At 46.5% G+C, this 23,953-nt stretch overlaps 1 protein-coding gene across 1 annotated transcript in view; it reads right to left on the reverse strand.

The window, feature by feature from the left end:
• PAX5 (paired box 5) overlaps positions 1–23,953 on the reverse strand; it is a 171,787-nt gene that overhangs the window by 91,987 nt on the left and 55,847 nt on the right. The window contains exon 6 of the mRNA XM_068973780.1: positions 20,091–20,266. Within this exon, the coding sequence (XP_068829881.1) occupies positions 20,091–20,266 (176 nt within the window). The remainder of the gene's footprint in view (positions 1–20,090; positions 20,267–23,953) is intronic.

Below are 23,953 nucleotides of genomic sequence, written 5' to 3' on the forward strand. Positions count from 1 at the left end.
CAAAACATTAAAAAAAGAAGAAGCAGCAGCAATATTGTAATAAATTCAATAAACACTTGAAAATGGTCCACATAAAAAAATTTTTTTTAATTAAGATAATAAAAGTCCCCGCTTCACAGGCCTGCTAAAGGAATAAAATAAGTCAACTGGATAACAGAAGAGAAAACAAGGTATTGGTGATATAGGGCACAGGCTCACAGGGGTCTTTGGGGTTAAAGTCCATTTAGCATATTAGGAAGCCACGTGAGCTGCGAGATGTCCCCAGGAGACACTTGAGAATCTAGTTACCAATAAGCAAGTCCCCTCTTGCTTATTGGAATCTAGTTACCAATAAGCAAGACTCTGATGCTGGGAGGGATTGGGGGCAGGAGGAAAAGGGGACAACAGAGGATGAGATGGCTGGATGGCATCACTGAGTCGATGGACATGAGTCTGAGTGAACTCCGGGAGTTGGTGATGGACAGGGAGGCCTGGTGTGCTGCAATTCATGGGGTCGCAAAGAGTCGGACACGACTGAGCAACTGAACTGAACTGAACTGAAGCAATTCCCCAGAGAATCTGAAAGCCCCACAGCCTACTTTCCACGTGTCAGTTCCTAACCTCCCAAACCACAAAGAATAAATGATGTCAGCTATGCCGAGAGCCAAAACAGGAGGGAAATGGTTACCTAACTATCCCTTCCAAAGAGGATCAGAAGCCCAGAAAAAGATTAGTAGCTGGAGAATCTACAGGGCTGTCCCCAGGGCACAGAGAGCACAGGCTTTCTCCAGATTTACTCCATAGGCTGTAATTTAACACCCAGGTGCTGTTCATAAGGGGATGAGTTGAAAACAATCTGTAAAAATTAATACACCATCTCATAAAGGAGTATCCCACAGAGGAGCAATGCTCCCTTCCCCATAGCTCCAGGTGCAGCCCCGCCACCAATCCTCAACCCCAACACCTAAAAGTGAGAAGTGCTGAAGTTGAAAAGATGTAAAAAATCTCACTGTGACCAAATCTCCTGCACGTGTCTTCCCAGGCAAATGGAATGTAGACATTTTAAGTCTTGTTGTATATCAAGGAGCATCCCTTCAGTTTCCTCATCTTTTAAATGAGGAAAATCATTACTAACCTGGAAGGGTTTGTTATGAGAATTAAATGAGATAATACAAAGTATTGAACCACATGCACTGTCCAGATAGTCTATTATTATTATACTTGTGTCTGCTCAGTTGTTCAGTCATGTCCAACTTTTTGCAACCCCATGGACTGTAGCCTGCCAGGCTCCTCTGACCATGGGTATTCTCCAGGCAAGAATACTGGAGTGGGTTGCATTTCCTCCTCCAGGGGATCTTCCTGACCCAGGGATGGAACTTGCGTCTCCTGCATTGGCAGGTGGATTCTCTACCACTGTGACACCTGGGAAGCTATATTATACTACATTTGATTATACTGCAGTGTGTGTGTATGTGTTTTAAGATGGGCTTTTCAGAATCATCAAATCCAGCCTGCATGTTCTGGCCGCCTGAAACCTCTCCCCCTTCCCCAGACTATACACGCACAAGGCTCTTCCTCTTCTTCCAGCACCGTCTTCCTCATCTTCCTCCCCACCTGCTTCCTGTGCAGCCCCCATGAGCCTTGTCTGCATCACTCAGGCATTCTCTGAGGATGTCAATAATAAGGATAAATACATCTATTGAGGGTTCCCATGTGCCAAGAACTGTCCAAGTTCTTACACACACGAGCCTCCTGTTCTGTCCTCACACTAACCTGTTTGAGGCACACTAGCATCCCCATCTTCCTCTTGTGGATGGGAAAACTGAGCCTCAGTGAGGTTGGGCAACTTGCTCAGGATCACACACCCAGCTAGTACAGGTGCCAGGTTCCAGAACCAGGTGAATTGCGGAGCTCTGACTCTGAAGCACCTTACCTGTGGCCAGCACAGGTGACCAGTGCAGTGCTGCCTGAGCCACCAGACTTGCTGAGCACGACGGGGCGTGGCAGGCGCCCCCAAGAGCGTGGTCCCAGGCAGCAGCTGTCCCAGTCCTCCTGTCAGGAGGGACTTCACAAGCTCAGAAGTAACCCAGTCTGGGTTGGAATATCCTGCTCACCCTTCAAATCTGATCTAGGATTCTGGAGAATTCCTGTCCTCTGTGGTACCAAAAGGGAAATATGAATTTGCTTGTTTGTAAGGGAAGGTTCTTCTAACACAACCCTAGAATTATTAATTTATTATGGAGATTTCTCAGCTCCTCAGGCAGAAGTTCTAAAAGTGATACAAATTGTTATTTTGATTACATTAATAGGATTTTCCCCTCAAAGCCTAAGCTCATTTGCCTGTGTAATCTGTAGCTGGGCAAACAGTGAACGCAGGGAACGCCTGGGGAGGAGAAAGTTCCCAGCAGCTCCTAGGCGCAGTCGTTCTGCTCTGCGTCCGGTCTGTCTGTCACCCCTCCCACCCGACAGTCCCTGCTCTGTGCCTCCTCTCACAGCCCCCTCCTGTCTATCCAGCCTGGCTTCCTTCCCACCACGACCCTGCCTCTCTACTCTGTGGAATCTCAGCTGTGACGTATGAGAAAACCGAGGTTAAAGCAGTGGTAAAGTCAAGTGAGTTTAACCAGTAACTGCACACAAAGGAAGAAAAGCTCCTGTCTGTCTAAGTGACAGCGCCCAGCAAGCTCAGGTCCAGGAATAAGGAAAGAATCCCACAGGTCCTGGAGGTAACCCTGCCGTCACACATGACCCCATCTCCCCAGGCTCAAACGTAACATAACGGGTGGTGAAGTCCCAAGCAGCTGCTTTGGAAGCCTGTGCTCTTAATCCCACCTGCAGAGGTGGGTCCCTGACTTCTTTCCCAGTGGAAAGCGGGCCTCTCCACTTGCCCCAGGAATTGCTGGGCAAGGTAGAGGGGTCTGCACACTCACTGTGCCCAACTCCGATCCCAGGGCTCTGCTCCCCAGCAGCATCCTGTCACACCATCTCCTCATGAGAACCCCACAGGTCAGCCCAGGCCAGTCCCTCCATACTGCTAGTGGACTGCCTGCACCCCTCCTGACAGGTGCCTCCTTCTTGGGGCGGCACCTGCCCCAAGAAGGTCATCTTCACCCGCCCTTGACCTCATTGAGCATCCTCTCTGACTCTATCGGTCTTGCTCTCCATCCCCCTGCCCAGCCCCATGGATGGCCACGGGAAGGACCTTATCCTGTCATTTAGAACCAGTCTGCCTCCAAGACCTCACCCCCTAAGCTCCTGCTGAGTACAGCCTCTCATCATCTTCCTTTCACATCCTCATGCTGAAGAGCCAGCTCTTGTCAGAAACTTGTAGAAATTACAACAGGTGGATAAAGTTATCTGCCCTTTCGGTGGCCAAAAACAATTATCCTATCACCAATACCCTTACCCCAACCCTGGAATTGTCCATGCATGCTAAGTCACTTCAGTCATGTCTGACTCTTTGTGACCCTCTGAACCATAGCCCACCAGGCTCCTCTGTCCATGGGATTTTCCAGGCAAGAATACGAGAGTGGGTTGCCATGCCCTCCTCCAGGGCAGTTTCCTGACCCAGGGATTGAACCTGCATCTCATACGTCTCCTTCATCAGCAGGCAGGTTCTTTATCACTAGTGCCCCTGGGAAGTGAAAGTGTTAGTTGCTCAGCCGTGTCAGACTCTTTGCGTCTGTCCATGGGATTTCCCAAGCATGAACACTGGAATGAGTTGCCATGCCTCCTCCAGGGGATCTTGCCAATCCAGAGATTGAACCTGGGGCCATCTGCATTGCAGGAAGATTCTTTACTGTCTGAGTCAACAGGGAAGCCCCCGGAATTGTCTATATCCTTTTAAAAGCAATGACACTGAGTTGGTCTATGTGATAGTCTTCAATAAATTCACTGTTTCACAGCCAAGACATCAAGAAAGGATCAATAAATCCATCTTTTTTTTCCAAAAGAGAAGAGAGAAAAGACAACCCCATCTGTCACAGGGTGCCAAAGCTCGGAACTGGCAGAGACCCTAGTGGTCATTTCTTTCAAACCCCTCTCCTCGAAAGCTTGAAGACTTCCCTCAGCCTTCTTCCCAAGAGGCCACACTGCCCAGGCCAGACACTCCCAGTGACAGGAAACCCAGAGCCAATCCACATGTGTGCAGTTCTGCCTGTTTGGAAAGCTTCTTTGGACTGAGCTGAAAGCTGCCTCTCTCTAATTCCCGCTAGGTCCCAGGTCTGCCGACTGGAGCCACAGATGCGTCTGCTCCTCCATGGGAGCCCCTCTGAGACCTGACTCTGCTCTTGGGTATGCAGTGCGCGCTCAATCACTTCAGTCGTGTCCGACTCTCTGCGACCCCTGGACCATGGCCCGCCAGTCCACTCTGTCCGTGGGATTCTCCAGGCAAGAATACTGGAGTGGGCTGCCATTTCCTTCTCCAGTGACAAAGTAGGAAGTGAGTGAAGTGAGAAGTCGCTCAGTCGTGTCCGACTCTTTGCAACCCCATGGACTGCAGCCCACCATGCTCCCCTGTCCGTGGGATTTTCCAGGCAAGAGTACTGGAGTGGGTTGCCATTGCCTTCTCCAGTGTATCCAGTGAGTTTTCCCTTTTCCAGGCAAATTCCACTTCTTCCACAAGTGCCTCACAAGACAGGTTTGGTGGTGGTGTAAGCTCGATGAATGGTGGCTCAAGGCACAGGCCCTGAACTCTGATTGCCTGGCTTCAAGATCTGGCCCTAAATGTTTCTACTTATGGATCTTCGGACAAGTTGTCCTCTCTCCACTTACTTTCCTCATCTGTAAAATGGGAATAACTTCACACCACTTACTCCATAGAGCATCAAGTAAAGAGCTTCGCAAAGAGTTCAGCACAGATTCCTGGCACACACTAAGTGCTTAGCAATGTTAGAGGTGTAATCCCTTCCCCAACCTGTTCACCTCCTCTGGTCATCTTCCAGTTAGTCAACATCATTCTTAAGGGGAGACACTCACCTGGAATCCCACGTTGCAGGTGTGGCCTGACCAACACAGAATAGTTTACATTCACTGGCAGCCACATGACTAAGTTCACAGACAACTAAAACCCCTAGATCTTTCTCACCAGTGCTTTGTTAATCTTCATGACCCCTTGCGTGGTTTTCTGAAATCTTACTTTTATAACTATGAAGTTATTATTTATGAAACCACTGAGCCATCCCTACACCGAGGTATGCCCACTCCTGCTTTCGCTATAACTGCTACACCCATACATACAAGCCTAGAAGCTCTTCTTTCATTACTTAACACTGGCACTCTGAGACATATTAGGCAACAAATAGGAAGAGGGTCTTTCATTTCTATTTAGCATGATTCTGTGTTGCTTGAATCTTTTTGCAACATACATGTGTTACTTCTGCTTTACCAAATTGGAATCTACTCTGTGGCACTTTTTCTAACTTCTTGAGTTGAATGCTTACGTTTAACCCATTACTCTTTTACCGTCTATATTAAATTAATGCATTTAAAGCTATGCATTTCCCTCTAAGTACCCCTTCAGCTTTATTGTGCAAGTTTTTATATGCAGTGCTGGGTTTTGTTTTTGGTTGTTCAGTTCTAACATTTTATAATTTCCATTAGGATTTCTTTTCTGACTCACGGATTTTTTTTTTTTTCCAGAAAATTGCTTTTGATTTTTACCTTAAACTACAGAAGACTGGAAACCATAATTTGTTTTGGACTATTAATTTGTAATTTCAGTGCACTGCAATCAAAGCACATGGTCTATGATGTGGATTTGGGGTATTGCTGACATTCGTTTTCACAAGCAGTACACAGTCCATTTCTGTGTGTTCTTTGTGGGTGTTTGAAAAGCATGTATACTCTCAAATTGTTGGTTTTCATTCATCTATTTGATCTAACTTGTTAGTTATGTTGTGCAAAACTTACGAATGTCTCTGCTACTTTTTTGTCAATTTGATCTATCCATTAATAAGAGGGGTATGGTAAAGTCTCCAGAAAATATTATGGGATTTTTCCCTTTGTTCATCGATAAGTTTTGCTTTATATGTTTTGAGATTCTGTTGCTTAGAATATACAGGTTCAGGATTTTTATATTTTCCTGTGAATTTTCTTATCATTGAGTAATGGTCCTCTTTGTCTTTAAGGATACATTGGGCTTTAATTTCATCTGAAAGGGATAGTACTCTATCATATTTTATTTGGTTTACCCAGCTCCTTACTTGCAGCCTTCCAGTACCATTTTGTTTTAGGTTATTCCTATAAGCAGCATATTTCTGAGTTTTAGTTATTTTTCATATCCTCTGTATTATCTAGCAAATTCAATCTATTTATATTTATTGGGACTGCTCAAATATTTTTCTTTATTTCTACCATCTACTATCTAATTTTTGCATTTTTGTGTGTGTCTATTGGGTTTTTTTTTTTTTTTACTTTTTAAAAAAATTTTAATTGGAGGTTAATTACTTTACAATATTGTATTGGTTTTGCCATACATCAACAAGAATCTGCCACAGGAATACATGTGTTCCCCATCCTGAACCCCCCTCCCTCCCCGTACCATCCCTCTGGATCATCCCAGTGCACCAGCCCCAAGCATCCAGTATCATGCATCGAACTTGAACTGGCAATTCGTTTCATATATGATATTATACATGTTTCAATGCCATTCTCCCAAATCATCCCACTCTCTCCCTCTCCCAGAGTCCAAAAGACTGTTCTATACATCTGTGTCTCTTTTGCTATCTTGCATACAGGGTTATCATTACCATCTTTCTAAATTCCATATATATGTGTTAGTATACTGTATTGGTGTTTTTCTTTCTGGCTTACTTCACTCTGTATAATCAGCTCCAGTTTCATCCACCTCATTAGAACTGATTCAAATGTATTCTTTTTAATGCCTGGGTAATACTTCATTGTGTATATGTACCACAGCTTTCTTATCCATTCATCTGCTGATGGACATCTAGGTTGCTTCCATGTCCTGGCTATTATAAACAGTGCTGCGATGAACATTGGGGTACACGTGTCTCTTTCAATTCTGGTTTCCTTGGTGTGTATGCCCAGCAGTGGGATTGCTGGGTCATAAGGCAGTTCTATTTCCAGTTTTTTAAGGAATCTCCACACTGTTCTCCATAGTGGCTGTACTAGTTTGCATTCCCACCAACAGTGTAAGAGGGTTCCCTTTTCTCCACACCTTCTCCAGCATTTATTGCTTGTAGACTTTTGGATCGCAGCCATTCTGACTGGCGTGAAATGATACCTCATTGTGGTTTTGATTTGCATTTCTCTGATAATGAGTGATGTTGAGCATCTTTTCATGTGTTTGTTAGCCATCTGTATGTCTTCTTTGGAGAAATGTCTGTTTAGTTCTTTGGCCCATTTTTTGATTGGGTGGTTTATTTTTCTGGAATTGAGCTGCAGGAGTTGCTTGTATATTTTTGAGATTAGTTGTTTATCAGTTGCTTCATTTGGTATTATTTTCTCCCATTCCGAAGGCTGTCATTTCACCTTGCTTATAGTTTCCTTTGTTGTGCAGAAGCTTTTAAGTTTAATTAGGTCCCATTTGTTTGTTTTTGCTTTTATTTCCAATATTCTGCGAGGTGGGTCATAAGAGGATCCTGCTGTGATTTATGTCAGAGAGTGTTTTGCCTATCTCCTCTAGGAGTTTTACAGTTTCTGGTCTTACGTTTAGATCTTTAATCCATTTTGAGTTTATTTTTGTGTATGGTGTTAGAAAGTGTGCTAATTTCATTCTTTTACAAGTGGTTGACCAGTTTTCCCAGCATCACTTGTTAAAGAGATTGTCTTTAATCCATTGTATATTCTTGCCTCCTTTGTCAAAGATAAGGTGTCCATAGGTGCGTGGATTTATCTCTGGGCTTTTTATTTTGTTCCATTGATCTATATTTCTGTCTTTGTGCCAGTACCATACTGTCTTGATGACTGTGGCTTTGTAGTAGAGCCTGAAGTCAGGCAGGTTGATTCCTCCAGTTCCATTCTTCTTTCTCAAGATTGCTTTGGCTATTCGAGGTTTTTTGTATTTCCATACAAATTGTGAAATTATTTGTCTAACTCTAATTTTGTATTTTTAATGGTCCAAGCTCCTTCTTTGCTGTTTCCTTTCTCTCCCCTGTTTTCTCTTGGACTCACTGATACTTTATATATCTCCTTGCCTCCTCTGGTTTGGAAGTTATACATTCCATTGTTATGCCTTTAATGATGACCTTTGATTTGCTTACCTGCATCCCTGACATAACCAGATTCACAGTTTATCAGTATATTTGTCTTCTAGCTGAGTAATACAAGGGTCTTAGAATTTCAACTCAGAGCAGCCCACTCCCAACCTTATATATTATTATTTTCTTTTTTCACTTTGTTTTTAAATCCCCCAAACCAGCCATTATGTCTGTTGTTGTTGTTTAGTCACTAAGTTGTGACCAACTCTTTTGCAACCCCAAGGACCATAGCCTGCCAGGCTCTTCTGTCCATGGGATTTTGCAGGGAAGAATACTGGAGTGGGTAGCCATTTCCTTCTCCAGGGGGTCTTCCCAACCCAGGGATTGAACCCACGTCCTCTGCATTGGCAGGCATTTTCTTTACCACTGAGCCACCAGGGAAGCCGACGCTTACAGTCAATAGTTATTTAAATTATCCATTGTATATCAATTATTTGATTATCATTGCTTCTTAACTGGAACTTAAATCCTATTTCTTCTTTCTGTATTTCATATCCTTCTCATAGGCAATATATATTAATAGTTGGGTCTTGTGAGCTTTTTTTAATGTACTCTGGCAGTTCCTTTCTTTTAATGGGTATTCTAAGACCATTAATATTGAAAGCAATTATTGATATAATTTGATTAATATCTACCACATTTGTAATTGTTTTCTATTTATTGAACTTCCTTTTTATTTCTTTTTTCCCTGCTTTTCTTCTTCCTTTTCTGGGTTTAATTAAATATGTCATATGAGTCCATTTTATCTGCCTAGCACTACTGAACTATATACTTAAATATGGTTAAGAGGGTAATTTTTGTATTATGTATTTTTATCACAATTTATAAAACACTTTTAAGTCAAAAAGATAGTTTTGGTCATTGCCCTAGAATTTTCAATACACATTTACAACTAATCTAAATTAACCTTCAAATAACATTGTACTTCTTAAATTGTAGTACTGCTGCTGCTACTGCTGCTAAGTCGCTTCAGTCATGTCCGACTCTGTGCGACCCCATAGACAGCAGCCCACCAGGCTCCGCCGTCCCTGGGATTCTCCAGGCAAGAACACTGGAGTGGGTTGCCATTTCCTCCTCCAATGCATGAAACTGAAAAGTGAAAGTGAAGTCACTCAGTCGTGTCCGACTCATAGCGACCCCATGGACTGCAGCCTACCAGGCTCCTCTGTCCATGGGATTTTCCAAGCAAGAGTACTGGAGTGGGGTGCCATTGCCTTCTCTGAATTGTAGTACAAGTCCCTTCTAACAGAGTATTCCCAATTCCCCCTTTTTGTCCCTTGTGACCTGACTGCCATTCATTTCACTCATCCATATGTTATAATCATACGGATATATTGTTATATTTTTGCTTTAAGCAATTTGCTTTTAGATCAATTAAAACAGAAAAATCAAAGAATTTTTATCTTCATTTATTCCTTCTGACACTCCTTTTTTTTTTTTTTTTTTGCAGATCTGAGTTTCTGACCTATATTATTTTCTTTCTCTCTGAAGAATTATTTTTTTAAGATTTCTTGCAAGACAAGTCTGCTGGTAATGAATTCACTCCGTTTTTGTTTGACAGAAAATCTTCATTTTTTCTTCACTTTAGGGGGACAATTTCCCAAGGTATAGCATTCTAGGTTGGTAGGTTTTGCGTTTCAGTGCTTAAAATATTTCACTCCACTCTCTTCCTGTTTGCATGGTTTCTGACGTGAAATCCACTGTGATTCTTTTCCTTGTTCCTCTTTAAGTAAGGTGGTTTTTGTCCCTCTGGCTTCTTTCAATGTTTTCTTCATCTTATGTTTTCTGATGTTTGAATATATGTGCAGGTTTAGATACTGTGGTATTTTCACCTATTGCTTGACATTTTCTGAATTTCCCACATCTGTGGTTTGATTATCTGACATTAATTTTGGAAAATTCTTGGCCATTACTACTTCTCCTCATTTTTCCTTCATTTTGGGGGTACAATTCTAGGTTGGTGAGTTCAGATGGTAAAAAATTCACCTGCAATGCAGGAGACCCAGGTTCAGTCCCTCAGGTGGGAAGATCCCCTGGAGAAGGGAATGGCTACCCGCTCCAGTATTCTTGCCTGGAGAATTCCATGGACAGAGGAACCTGGTAGGCTACATACAGTCCATGGGGTCACAAAGAGTCGGACACGACTGCGCAACTAACACTTCGAATACTTCTTCATTCTCTTCTTCTCCTGGTATTCCAATTATGCATATGTTATTCCTCTCAAAAATTGTCCCCAGATTCTTGGATCATGTTCTATTCTAGTTTTTGGTTTGTGCCTTTGCTTTTTCATTCTTTTTTCTTTTACATTTCAGTTTGAGAAGTTTTTATTGACACATCTTCAAGTTTACTGATGCCTTACTTGACTATGTCCAATCTATGGATGCACCCATCAAAGGTCTTCTTTATTTTTGTCACTGTATTTTTAAAATTTTTTCTAGCATTTCTTTTCCATTGTTTCTTAGAGTTTCCATCTCTCTGTTTACATTGCCAACATATTCTTTCATGCTGTATCATTTTTCCAGTAAATCCCTTAACATATCAATCATAGTTATTTTAAATTCCCTTTCTAGGGACTTTCCTGGTGGCCCAGGGGTTAAGAATCCACCTTGCAATGCAGAGTATGTGGATTTAACCCCTGGTCGGGGAACTAAGATCTCACATGCCACAAAACAATTAAGCCCGCTCACTGCAACAACTGAGCCTGTGCACCTCAACAAAAGATCCTGCGTGACGCAATTAAGACCTGACGCAACCAAATACTTTGTTTTATCCCTATCTAATGTGTTCTTTGGAAGGAATGATGCTAAAGCTGAAACTCCAGTACTTTGGCCACCTCATGCGAAGAGTTGACTCATTGGAAAAGACTCTGATGCTGGGAGGGATTGGGGACAGGAGGAAAAGGGGACAACAGAGGATGAGATGGCTGGATGGCATCACCGATTCGATGGACGTGAGTCTGAGTGAACTCTGGGAGATGGTGATGGACAGGGAGGCCTGGCATGCTGCGATTCATGGGGTCACAAAGAGTCGGACACGACTGAGCAACTGAACTGAACTGAACTGAATGATTCTAAAACCTGTGCCATCTGTCAAATTCTAAACTCTAATGGCTGAGTCTGGTTCTGATGCTTCCTTTATCTCTTCAGTCCGTGGTGGTTTTTTTTTTTTTTTTCCTCGCCTAACTTTTTGTTGAAAGCTGGACACGATAGTATTGAGTACAGAAACTGATGTAAATAGGCCTTTAGCATGAGGTTTTATGTTAATCTGGTAGATCTCAGCTGTAACTCTCTGTATTGTCTTTCCAAATTTTGCAGTAGCTGCTTGCCCTGCAACCTTAATTCTCTGATGGGTAGAGAATAGTCATTGCTATTCAGTTTGCTCAGCTTTATTTCTTGTTGCAAATATGGGAGTGGTGACTCCCAGGCTCTTCATACATCAGAGCCCAAACCAGAAGTCTCCCATATCCTTGTTACTGAAGTACATTGTTTAGCAATTCACCAAGAGTGTATCTGCAGTAAACTCTCTTTTTGTCTGAAAATGTTTTCCTTCACTATTAAATGATCATTTATCTGAAGACAGGTCAATTGTTATTATCTCTTAACATTTGAAGATATTTTCTATTGCTATCTGACTTCTGCTGATGCTTTAAAAAGTGTCATCACTCCCATATTTGCAACAAGAAATAAAGCTGAGCACACTGAATGACAGCTATTCTCAACCCATCAGAGGTTGCATCTACTGCTGTTACTCTATGCCACACAGCACGGCACAGGCGGTCAATGTCACTAACATGGCACATCTGTAAAAATTTCTTGGATGAATGAATGAATATATGAACGAAAGAACAACCCAGCAAGGCACTGGCAGCTCTTTGACAATTCACTTGTAATCTTTAAACCCCACATACACAGAATTTGCCTGTCATTTAAAAGAGCGGAACAGACAGGAAGAAAAAAATGTAAACAAGTCAAAATAAAAATAAGAGATGAATTCCCAATTTGTTTTATCTCTTACAGAATGTTAGAGCTAAAATAGATCTCAGGATGAGCCAGTCTAATCTCCCACCCCAAAGGCAGAAACCATGACCCAGAGAGAAGTGACTGGTCTAAGAGCAGGTCACCATGAAAGGCCAAGGTCTTCCCAGCCTCAGACCTTCATGCTGGCTGTTTCCTCTGCCTGAGACACTATTCCCACCACCCTCCCCTACCTTGAGCTCAAAGGTACCATTCTCAGACAGACATTCCTGACCTCCCGTCTCAATGAGGTCCCACTCTTTCCTCTCAGCACACCCTAATCTGTCTGTTCTCCATGCTCGTCACACTCTGTAATTACTGGTAGTGGTACACTGCTTTTGCTGGCATAATTATTTTGTTAAAATCTGTCTCTCCATTGCTATTGGTAAATTCTGGGGACCATATCTGTCTTTGTGGTTGCTGTGACCCCAGCACTTAGCACAGTACTTGGCACAGAGCAGGTGCTCCATAAATATTTGCTGAATGAAATCAATTGAGCATTCAGGAGATGTCTACACTTGCAGAGGTCAGGGGGTTGACTCCAGAAGACAGTCTACACCCACAAAAAGCAGAGATTGGAGAACGTGGCTTCTTATCAGCTACATCATTTGGGGCATGTTACTTAGTTGTTCATCTGCCAAATGAAGATTATACTGCATATACTCTGTCTCATATTTGATGTGAGCAAGAGTGCTGTGTGAGAGGTTGCTGGGATTTTTTAGCGAGCAATTCCTTTATCTTCAATTATGCCTCACATTCTGCCAGACCCCCTGCAGGTGGTGGCCCCTGTGGGCAGGACGCAGGTCTGTTTAATCGTCCTGTCCACTGCCTACTTCCTCGGGGTCTGGCCCTAAACCTCTGGGCAGAGGACGCTGGGCGCTGCATGCGGGCGGTGAGGACAGTGGCAGCCCGTGGTGTCTAGACACCTGGTCCTGGTGTCTCACCAGGAACCTGAGCCCTGTTCTACGCACTGGAAGAGCTGGGCTCATCACTGGCTTCCCAAGACCTTGCAGTCTCCAGTCCTTTGCAGCTCTGAGCCACAGCCCTCTCTGCCTGCCCTAGTAAGGACCCTGAGGGAACTGCCCTCAGTGTCCCTGCCAGGCTGCAGCAGGAAAGGTCTCCTGTTGCCTCTCCTGTCCCTTCCCCTCTTCCCATCAGACCATCTCACTCTTCTTACGCTAGAATCATTCTCTCAAGTTGGAAGGACCCTGACTTTTAACTGATCAAGTCCTCAGTGGATTCTTAAACTTCTAATACAGCATATATGATTCTCCTTATATGCCTCCAGTGATGGGATGCTCACTACTTCACAAGGAGGCCCACTCCACTATAAGAAAGCTTGGGCTATTAGAAAGTTCTCTTAGCCTGTCTCCTTCCCTGCTCACAGCTCTAAGTCTTCCCTTCTTTAGACCAAACAGTCCCAATTTTTCCAGTTATCCCTTCAAGGAAAGGCTTTCTTTTTTTTAATTAATTAATTTATTTTAATTGGAGGTCAATTACTTTACAATATTGTGGTGGTTTTTGCCATACACTGACATGAATCAGCCACGGGTGTACATGTGTCCCCCTGTCCCAAACCCCCCTCCCACCTCCCTCCCCGTCCCACCCCTCTGGGTTGTCCCAGTGCACCAGCTTTGAGTGCCCTGTTTCATGCATCAAACTTGGACTGGTCATCTATTTTACGTACAGTAATATATATGTTTCAATGCTATTCTCTCAAATCATCCCACCCTCGCCTTCTCCCACAGAGTCCAAAAGTCTGTTCTTTACATCTGTGACACTGCCTGCCTGGAAGAGTCCATGGGCAGCCTCATTGTGTTTAACTGTGGGGAATCCAGTGGCTACCAGTGTGAACTCTGGACCTGGCTTCCAACTTGGCTCCACACTTACTGTGTCCCTGTGGCTAAGGCACTGAACTGATCTCACCAAGCCTCAGCCATCCTGTCTGCACAATGGGGATAATAGGAGTTTTGTGACTTTGTAATGAGATGGGGCTGGGAGAATTCTTCTCAGAATAGAACCAGGTCCCTGGTAAGCAATGAATACAACAATTATTAACAGTAATGATTAGAACCTGGTGCATTCATGAGCTCAAACAAGAGGCAAGACAGCCTGGACTAAGTGGGTCAGTGAAGGGCTCCCAGGGCAGGCAGGACTCCTGCTGGGCCTGAACAGCATAGATTTAGAAACAGACTGAAAGAATGTTCCATCCAGGGAAACTGTGAGCAGGAGTTTGGAGAATAACAGCACCAAGAAAGAATAATAACTGAAGTCCCTGCCTCACTCCAAGCTCAGAGCCATCCCTGGGGTTCCCACACTTGGGCATGCATTCACACACACACACACACACCAGCCATCGTCCATGGCCCCCTCGCACATGAGGAGCCCAACCCATGTGGAGCAGTGAGGGGTCAGGCCTGGCTCCAGCAGAGCACTGTGTAGGCAAGCAGAGGGCCATGGGGATGGTGAAGGGCTGGGATGAAGAGAAAAGGCTGGGATTTAGATTTTGAGCAGTGGGAAACCACAAGGGCTATTACATGAGGATGAGCTTCAGGAAGAGAAAGCCACCAGTGCAACAGGGGCAGGGCAAGAGGCAGGAGCCCCACGGAAGTTTGCTTCCAGGAGAGCAGACTAGCCCAGGCCCCAGACTCTGGGCTCTTTGGGACACACTGTCTCCAAAGCAAAGCCAGGCCTCCTCACTGCCTCCTGCCAGCCCTTTGGGGTTTAGGGCCATCCTGCTTCTCCAGCCCTGTTGTCTCTGACTTTCTTTCACTCAGCCCATATTCCAACCACTTAGCCTGGCCTGCAGTTCCCTGCTGTACTTCCACCCTCCACACCTTCATCCTTGCTGCTCCTTCTGCCTAGAACGCCCTCTTCAACCAACTCTACCTTCTCCACAGAGCTGCATTCTGCCCATCCCTCAAGGCACAGCATGAAAGACACCTCCTCCAGGAAGCTTTTCCCCATTCTTAGCCTGGCACACCTGTCTCCTGTCCCCGCTTCTCTCCCTACCTGCTCTCCTCCCAGAATTCCCTGAAGAAAGAAAACATGTCTGCCACCTCCTCATTTCCTCACAGTCCCCAGCTCTTTTCCTGACTTAGGGAGAGTTCAAACCATCTCTGATGACCCAGCTCAATCCTGCTCAGAAACACAAAACCAACCCCTTCCCAGGAAGAGGATGCCCATAGAAGCAGGCAACACTCAGCCCCAGGCCCACCAGCCTGGAGAAATGCCACTGAGCAGAGGGCAAAGCAGCTGATGGGAGCAGGAGGCATTCCTGGTGGCTTCTCTGTTAGCAAGGGACAGGACTTCTCCCGGTTTAACCCCTTGCGACCTTTGAACTTCCTGGGAGGTCAGCAGCACGTCCCCCTTCCCCAGCTGTCTTCCTGTCTCTGGCCCAATGGGAGGGAGGGCCCTGGGCCCGTTCCATTTTGTGCCCGTATTGATCTGTTGGCAGCAATGGGCTGGATAATTAGCCAGGAATTAGGGTTTCTATTACAGCCAGGAGGCTGCTCCAGCTGATTTATCACCTGAATAATTTACTGTGATTGAAAGGAAATTAAAATGAACTCCATTTGACAACTGTGAGCTTTTATGGGCTTTAGTGAAGGCTCAAAAGCCAGATTAATAGCCTAGTGTTGGTTAATAGTCTGCCGAGAGTAAATACGGCAGGCTGTGCTCGGGGGGTGGCCTTCCTGCCATGGCTGGAGGAGGGACCAGCTCCCGCCAGCAGTGTGGCACCCATGACAGCGTCAACATGAGTTTTACTGAAACACATTCCACTGTTCGAAACACACACACGCACATACCACCTGCCCGCATTTCTTTTTTTTTGATTTTTACTCACTCCACATGGAGGAAAAACAGAATTGCTTTTTCAATAACCATTTTGAAAAGGAAGTGTTTCATTGTCCTAGGAGTGTGTATACATTAACCCATTCTACCCAGGGACAAGGTTTTACCAAGTTCCTGTATAAAAGGAAGAAGCATGGATGCTTCCACCCAGGACAGATCTTGGCAGGAAGAGCAGACAGGTGAGGGTGGGCTCTGAGCTTATGGAAGTGACCGGCAGGACCCCAGCCTGCCCCTGAAGAAGTATGCTCCTCCCGTGGCAGTTGGAGGCAGGGGGATTAAGGAGGATTTGACCACCCAAGCCTCTGGCAAGACTCTGAGGGTTCTAAGAATGACCAATGGACTCCGGCTGCAAAAGGCGAGTTCTGAAAACCAGCCAATCAGAAAACTGGCTCCTAGAACTGTTTGGGGACACGGAGGCCCATATATCTGTCTTTTCCAAAGTAGACAAAAGATCTTGAGGCCAGAGTCCAGCTCGGCAGCCTCGATAAATCCCAGAAGCCTGAAAATGGGATGAACAGCCTGAAAAAAAACGTTCCAGTCTGTAAAACGGGCTCACATATCTTGCCCGGCCTATGTAGCGTGCATTTACATGGAGAGTCTGATGAGAAGATGGACGTGAAAGATTTTTGGAAACTGTAGAGGATCATGCATAGACAGGGAAGATCACTGCCACTACTGCTGGGCTGTGCTAGGCTGATGTCAAAATCACACTCTCTGCTGTCCCAGATACAGAAACTGAGGTCTGGAGTAAAAGTGACTTGCCCAGCTGGACAGAGGCTGGACTCAAGTCAGACACTCCCAACTTCAAGGCCAGTAAATGTTCATCTTCCTCCACGAGCTGCCACTAGACCCTGGAGTGCAGATCAGCTCACATTTGGAAGAGGGGCCGGCCTTGGTGGCCAGAGCTCTGGGCCCTCTCCTGACTGCTGTGGCTCACGAGGCCAGGCTGCCAGCAGGTATGAGAAACCTGTACCCTTGACATGCGTCCCTTCCCAGCCTGTGGCCCCTTACTCGGCCAACATTCATCCAAAGTGACTGGGAGTGCAGAGCGAGGGTACGTCATTCATAGTCCAGTGCCTGTGTGCATACCCGCAGCCCCGTGGTCTCACCTACTATCTCTCCTCATTACGGCCCGTTACGGGAAGGTGAAGGAGACTAACCAGAAAGCACTGAGTTAGTCATTATCCCGCAGGCAGGCCCTGCCTCAGAGCCCACACAGTCAGAGTCAGGCCCGCAGTGTGCCATTCTGAAGGACACTGCAAGGCCAGACTGCTAGGAACAGGGTTCCTCCTCCAAGGCCCATCTCCACACAGGCCTATTGACCTGTCCCCCGCTGCCACTTCCTCCAGAACATCCTTCCTCCCTGTGCTTCCTGCGGAGGCAACATCTCCATTCATCAGGGTCCACAGAACTTGCTCCCCGCCTTGCAGGTTCTGAATCCACATCACATTGCCCCTGTGAGGCTGGGGGCTGAGCTGATCTCTGATTCATCCCGCCCTCCTGCCTCTGGGTGCCCAGCACTGTGCCAGGGTCACAGCTACCATGTAAGAGATATATATGCTGGATAAATGAGCAAATGAGCGTCTGAGCAAGTGAGTAAATGGATACGTGGGTGGACTCCTCCAAAGCATGAAGCCCTATAGTCTGCCTGGGCTTCTAGGGCATTCCAAGATGAATGAATTAGGATTAGATTCTGTGTTTCCATGGGAATCACATGAAACACAGAGGGAAACATGATTCCTGACACCTAATGTCTGAATTAAGTAAATAAGAGCTTAGTAGAAATGCCAGAGATTTTGTGCAGAGGTCAGACAAACCCTATCCTTTCTGTGGGCCTCTAAGAAGTGAGGAGATTGATAGCTTGCTTCTTTTTAGAGCCCTACTGGCTCAAAAATTACATAATATTGTCAAAAGTTACAAGATAACTTTTCTCCCAGATTCTGGAGAGAAAGGTAGGCTTCATCCAAGGAAGGTTCCAAGTTGAGTCCCTTTGCTTTCTCCTTATGGGGTCAGATGGAATGCGGCTTCAGCCATCTCTCTGAAGGGCTCCGAGCAGTGGGACAGGCTGCCTGTGATGGAAACAGACACTTCTCCCTAGAGCCCAGGACCTAGAGTGTGTGAGACTAGCTCTGACCTGCACCTATGACTGTGTGATTCCTCCTGGAGGAGGTGTCACTCAACTGCAGGAGAAAGACAGAAACGCTGAGCATCGTCTATGAGACCAGGCCCGGCTACCCTCTCCCAGCCCCTCGCTGAAGCCCAGCCACACTTTCTTTCCTTCCTCACTCCTGCCACACTTCCTCTGGCCTCAGGGTCTTTGTACTCTTATTCCCTCTGCCAGTCAGTTCTCCCGACCACATCCCTTCAGGGCTCAGCAGAAGCCACTGTGGCCTCCAGGCTGGATCAGCACCTGCTTTCTGCCTTTAGAGAACCTCAGACGTCTCCTCCTCAGTGCCTAGCACATCTGTCATCCGTGACCCTCTGAGTAATCCTTCTTTATTGTGATTCTTCCACACATCTGTAGTCTCCCTGAGGGCAGGTCCAAGCCTGTCTTGTTCACTCATGTAACTAGTGATTGGCTCTGTGCCTTGCATATAATAAACACTCATCAGTGTTTGTTAAGTGAATACATAACTTGTTGGGTGAGTGAGTGAGTGAATGAAAGTCACTCAGTCATGTCTGACTCTTTGTGACCCCATGGCCAGGCTCCTCTGGCCACAGAATTCTCCTGGCAAGAATACTAGAGTGGGTATTCATTCTCTCCTCCAGGGAAACTTCTCCACTGTGGGATTGAACTCAGGTCTCCTGCAATTGCAGGCAGATTCTTTATCATCTGAACCAGCCAGGGAAGCCCAGACTTGCTGGGTGACCTTAGGCCAAGCCTCTTTGCCTCACTTGGCTCCAGTTTTCCCATCTGAAAACAAAGCAGCTCAATGGTCTCTGAGTGCCCTCCTAGGAACCACACAAAGACAGCCAGACTGTCACAGGATGGTGGTCCCTGGGGGCTTGCTCACTCCTCCCCGTCCAAGTTCCCCTCCGGCACCTCCTCTCTCCACGGCAGCCTGTCCTGCAGCCTACACTGTTTGGGGTGACTGTTTGGGAAAACTTCAAAAGCCATCCTCTCATTAGCCTGCAGAGGAAGCTCAGCAGGTTAGTCTTCACCACCAGGACCAGCCAGCAAGTGCTGGGGAAGTCACTACTCTCAGGCCCCTGCATCTCACCCAGTGATGGGAGCTCTCAGCACAAAGGAGTCAAGTCTGAGCCACCTGTGCCTGTGAGGTCTCCAGCCCAGGGCTTGTCAAATGCAGGGCACCAGGAAACAGTCTCCTGAATCAAATCTGGTACTCAGGGGAAACCTTATCCAGGTCCCGAGAGCCTCTCCCTGGGCAGAGCCTTTCTGGTCCCGTCCTTCTCTGCAGCCACAGGCAGTGACTGCTTCTCAGCCCAGGTTAGAGGAGGGGGATGCTAGCAAGGGATCATCCTGCTTTCTTCCCTCTCTTGCAAGTGACCCAGCTGTGAGTCTGTCCAGAGAAACACTTCTTCATCTCCAGACTCTTGGATTCAATTCTAAAAGCATGACAGGGCAACGTGACAAGAGGGCTGACAGTTGGGGACACGCCAATGCCATCATCACCTGGTTTATGGCCATACGGTGCTTATGTATTTCCACTTGCATCCTGACTGACAGGATAATGACCCAAGACCACCTCAAGTGGCTCAGGAGATCATTACACCACCCTGTGTGAAAAGCCCCGGGTAAGCACAGCACCACTCAGCAATGGCAGAGCAACCAGACACAGAACACCCCCCGCTGGGCCCGAGCGAGCAGGCATCAGGGCCAGCAATCACAAGAGCCCCAGATGCATCCTCTACACCTCCTGGGAGGCCTCCACTGGCCAGGTATGGCTCTGAGTAAAACCTGGCACTCTCACCCACACCCCGCCAGATGCCTTTGGGTGCATCACCCAGGCCTGCATGCGGGTGGCAGGTGGCGGGTGGCAGAGGCAGCCAGTCGGGATCATACCTGCTCAGGCTTGATGGGCTCTGCGGTGGTGAAGATGTCCGAGTAGTGCTGCCTCTCAAATACGCGGTCCAGCACCTCCAGCTGCTGTTGCGTGAACAGGTCTCCCCGCATCTGCTTCCGGAGGAAATCTCTGCCCGGCAGTGAGTGGCCGTTCGGCACAGGAGACTCCTGAATACCTTTGATGAGTACGAGAGAGGAGGGGTGAGTGTGGGTCCCACAAGCTGCTGGGCAAGACAGGCCAGACCCTGGATTGGGAAGAGGGTCTGGGAGACACACAAGCCCACCTCCTTCCCTGATGAGAAGGAGCTCAGATAGGGAGGGGTTCTTTGCCAAGGTCACCCGACTGGTTAGACCAGAGCCAGCTTCCCACAGCCACACGCCAGGCCCTGTGTGAAGCATGCATCATTGCAGTTAATCCTCACAATGAAACCAATGCCGATGGTATTATTTCCCCCATTTTGCAGATGAGAAAATTGAGACCTAGAAAAGTCTCAGTGACTGAACAACAAAATCAAGATCACAAATGCAAATTGTCTTTGATAGACCAATTGCACCTCTGGGAATTTACTTTACAGTTAGACTTACACATATAGGAAGTGATACATGTACAAAGTCCTAGTAGCAAAAGACTGGACACAACCAAAGAGTTTGTTTTAGGAACTGGTTAAATAAGTTATGGTATGCTCACACAGTAGAATTCTGAGCAGCAGCAAAAAGGAAAGAGGACTTCCTCTGTGAAGTGATGCAGAAAGATTTTCAAGATACATCATTAAATGAAAAATAAATAAATAAGATTCAGCACAGCACACAATCTTTTGTGTAAAAAAGGAAGAAAATAAGACTTTACAAGCATTGTGTGTGTATGTGTGTGTGTGTGTGTATATATGGCTGTGTGTGTATATATATATATTTGTATATTTATCTTTAACTTATATGCAGAATACATCATGCAAAATGCTGAGCTGCATGAAGCACAAACTGGAATCAAGATCACCGGGAGAAATATCAATAACCTCAGATATGCAGATGTCACCACCCTTACGGTAGAAAGTGAAGAACTAAAGAGCTTCTTGAGGAAAGTGAAATAAGAGAGTGAAAAAGCTTGCTTAAAACCCAAAATTCAGAAAACTAAGATCATGGCATCTGGTTCCATCACTTCATGGCAAATAGATGGGGAAACAATGGAAACAGTGACAGACTTTATTTTGGGGGGCTCCAAAATCATTGCAGATGGTGACTGCAGCCATGAAATTAAAAGACATGTGCTTCTTGGAAGAAAAGTTATGACCAACCTAGACAGCATATTTAAAAGCAGAGACATTACTTTCCCAACAAAGGTCTATCTAGTCAAAGCTATGGTTTTTCCAGTAGTCATGTATAGATGTGAGAGTTGGACTATAAAGAAAGCTGAGCACCAAAGAATTGATGCTTTTGAACTGTGGTGTTGGAGAAGACTCTTGAGAGTCCCTTGGACTGCAAGGAGGTCAAACCAGTCTGTCCTAAAGGAAATCAGTCCTGAATACTCATTGGAAGGACTGACGCTGAAGCTGAAGTCCCAATACTCTGGCCATCTAATGCGAAGAACTGACTCATTGGAAAAGACCCTGATGCTGAGAAAGATAGAAGGCAGGAGAAGAAGGGGACAACAGAGGATGAGATGGTTGGATGGCATCATTGATTCAATGGACATGGGTTTGAGGAAGCTCTGAGAGTTGGTGATGGACAGGTGATGGACAGGGAAGCCTAACATGCTGCAGTCAATGGGGTCGCAAAGAGTAGGACACACCTGAGCGACTGAACTGAACTGAACTGATATATATGTGTGTGTGTGTGTGTGTGTGTGTGTGTGTGTGTGTGTGTTTCTCATGTTGCCTTCCAGAGCCATACGGAAGGCAACATGAGAAATATTTAGAGTGGTACCCTTTTCCCTGGTAGCTCAGAGGTTAAAGCATCTGCCTCCAATGCGGGAGACCCAGGTTCGATCCCAGGTTTGGGAAGATCCCCTGGAGAAGGAAATGGTAATCCACTCCAGTATTCTTGCCTGGAGAATCCCATGGACGGAGAAGCCTGGTAGGCTACAGTCCATGGGGTCGCAAAGAGTCGGACACGACTGAGCGACTGAGCGACTTCACTTTCACCCATTTAGGGAGGTAGAAACTAAGCAAATGGAGGCAAAAGGGAAGGAGACTTTTCATAGCATGATTGTTTTGTTTGCTTTGTTATAGGACTTTAAATGTATTGCCTATTCAGAAATGTAAATTACAAAGAAAGTACAGGATTAAATTCTCTATGGGTTCTGTATTGTTAGCTCTTCACACTATCACAGTCCCTATGATGATGCCTACATTTCAAAGAAAATGTTACAAACTATCACTTAAAAATTAAATGGGTTGAAATATATTTTGTGAGGTTTGGGTCTGAACCATTCAAAACAAGAGAAAATAAGCTGGGTGAAAGATTCCAGTGAGGAATGGCCTCCAGGGCCATCATTCCCCAAGGCCCTCTGGAATCAACTTGTTCATTCAGGGCCACCCAGAAACACTGCCGGTGGCCAGGCCCAGAGGAGAGGCCTCTGCTTGTGCCACTGGGAAGCCCTAGGGGGAACCAGAATGTGTCAGATCTCTCCCTGGCAGGTGCCCTTACAGAAGGCCATCCCCCATCCCGCTTCCACCCCTGCCCCACCAGCCCGCTGCTGCCCTAAACTTCACTCATCAGGTCAAAGCCCCACCCATGTGAAGACGGAAGCCGAACCAAGGAGCTTGGAGCAGTGGGATACTGTGTCCCTGAGATACTGCCCGAAGTTGGTGTTCCCCCAGATCTCTTACCTGGGGGCAACTCCAATACAGGCTCTGACATTTGAACAGACACCAGCTTTGGGTGTTCACATGAGTGCTAGCCTTTCAGAGTTCCCTGTGTAGGCAGAGAGCTCAGAGTGCCCCAGCAACCTCTACTGGAAGGGTCTTCAGAGGTGGCTCAGGACACCCCTGAGAAAATGGATCCCAGATCAATTCTGGCCCAAGAGGATACCTAAGCTGGGCTTTAGACTGAACGACCAGACACCCCAACATGAGGGCTCCTTAACGGGATCTCTGACTCAAGTCTTCCAGTCTGGAGCCTGAGGCCCTCCTCCAGAAGCCTGTGACACTGGCCTCCCACGAGACAGGTCCTTGCTCCTGCCCACAGGACATCATCCTCAAAGCCCCCTCTTCCATCATGGCCTAACCCAGGGGGCTTATCCCACAAGGGCACCAAGACTAGCAGTATGTGGGAGCTCCTGGCTCAGACGGTGTCTGCCCAGCAGTGTTTTCCATTGGCTGGCATTCGCCAAGTGGCCCTTGTGTGCCCAGGTGTACACACACATACACACATGGGGGAAGAAGGCTCAGCTGGCTTCTCCTCAGCTGTTGCTCTGGCGAGTCATCCTGACCCCAGACACTCTTGCCGAAGCATGACCTTGGCCTGCGTTCTACAGTGCTCCCACTGAGGAGTCTCTTCCCATCAGAGTAACCACGTCCACCTTTAGCAGACGTCTTCCTGCCCACCAATTCCACATAAACTCACTAGCCCCTGTCCTCCCTGCCAGGCTCCAAACTCCTAATAAAGGCTCCTTCCTGTCTGCCAGCTCCGGGCCACTCCTGCCAAGGCTTCGCCCTGTTGAGTCCACCTCTTCCCTCCCAATTGGGCTGCCCCACCAGACATGCCCCCACCTCGGCCTCTGGAGGAGGTCACTCCCTGGCAGCCAGGCTGCCCTCCTGTCCTCTCCCACGGGCTTCACAGGCTGGGGCTCTGTGCACAGCTCAGAGCTCTGGAAAGACATAGCTTCGCCTCCACTGAGGAAGCTCGGAGAGGGTGGCTCAGCTGAG

The sequence above is a fragment of the Capricornis sumatraensis genome, chromosome 6 (assembly GCF_032405125.1).
Source record: "Capricornis sumatraensis isolate serow.1 chromosome 6, serow.2, whole genome shotgun sequence".
NCBI lineage: Eukaryota > Metazoa > Chordata > Mammalia > Artiodactyla > Bovidae > Capricornis > Capricornis sumatraensis.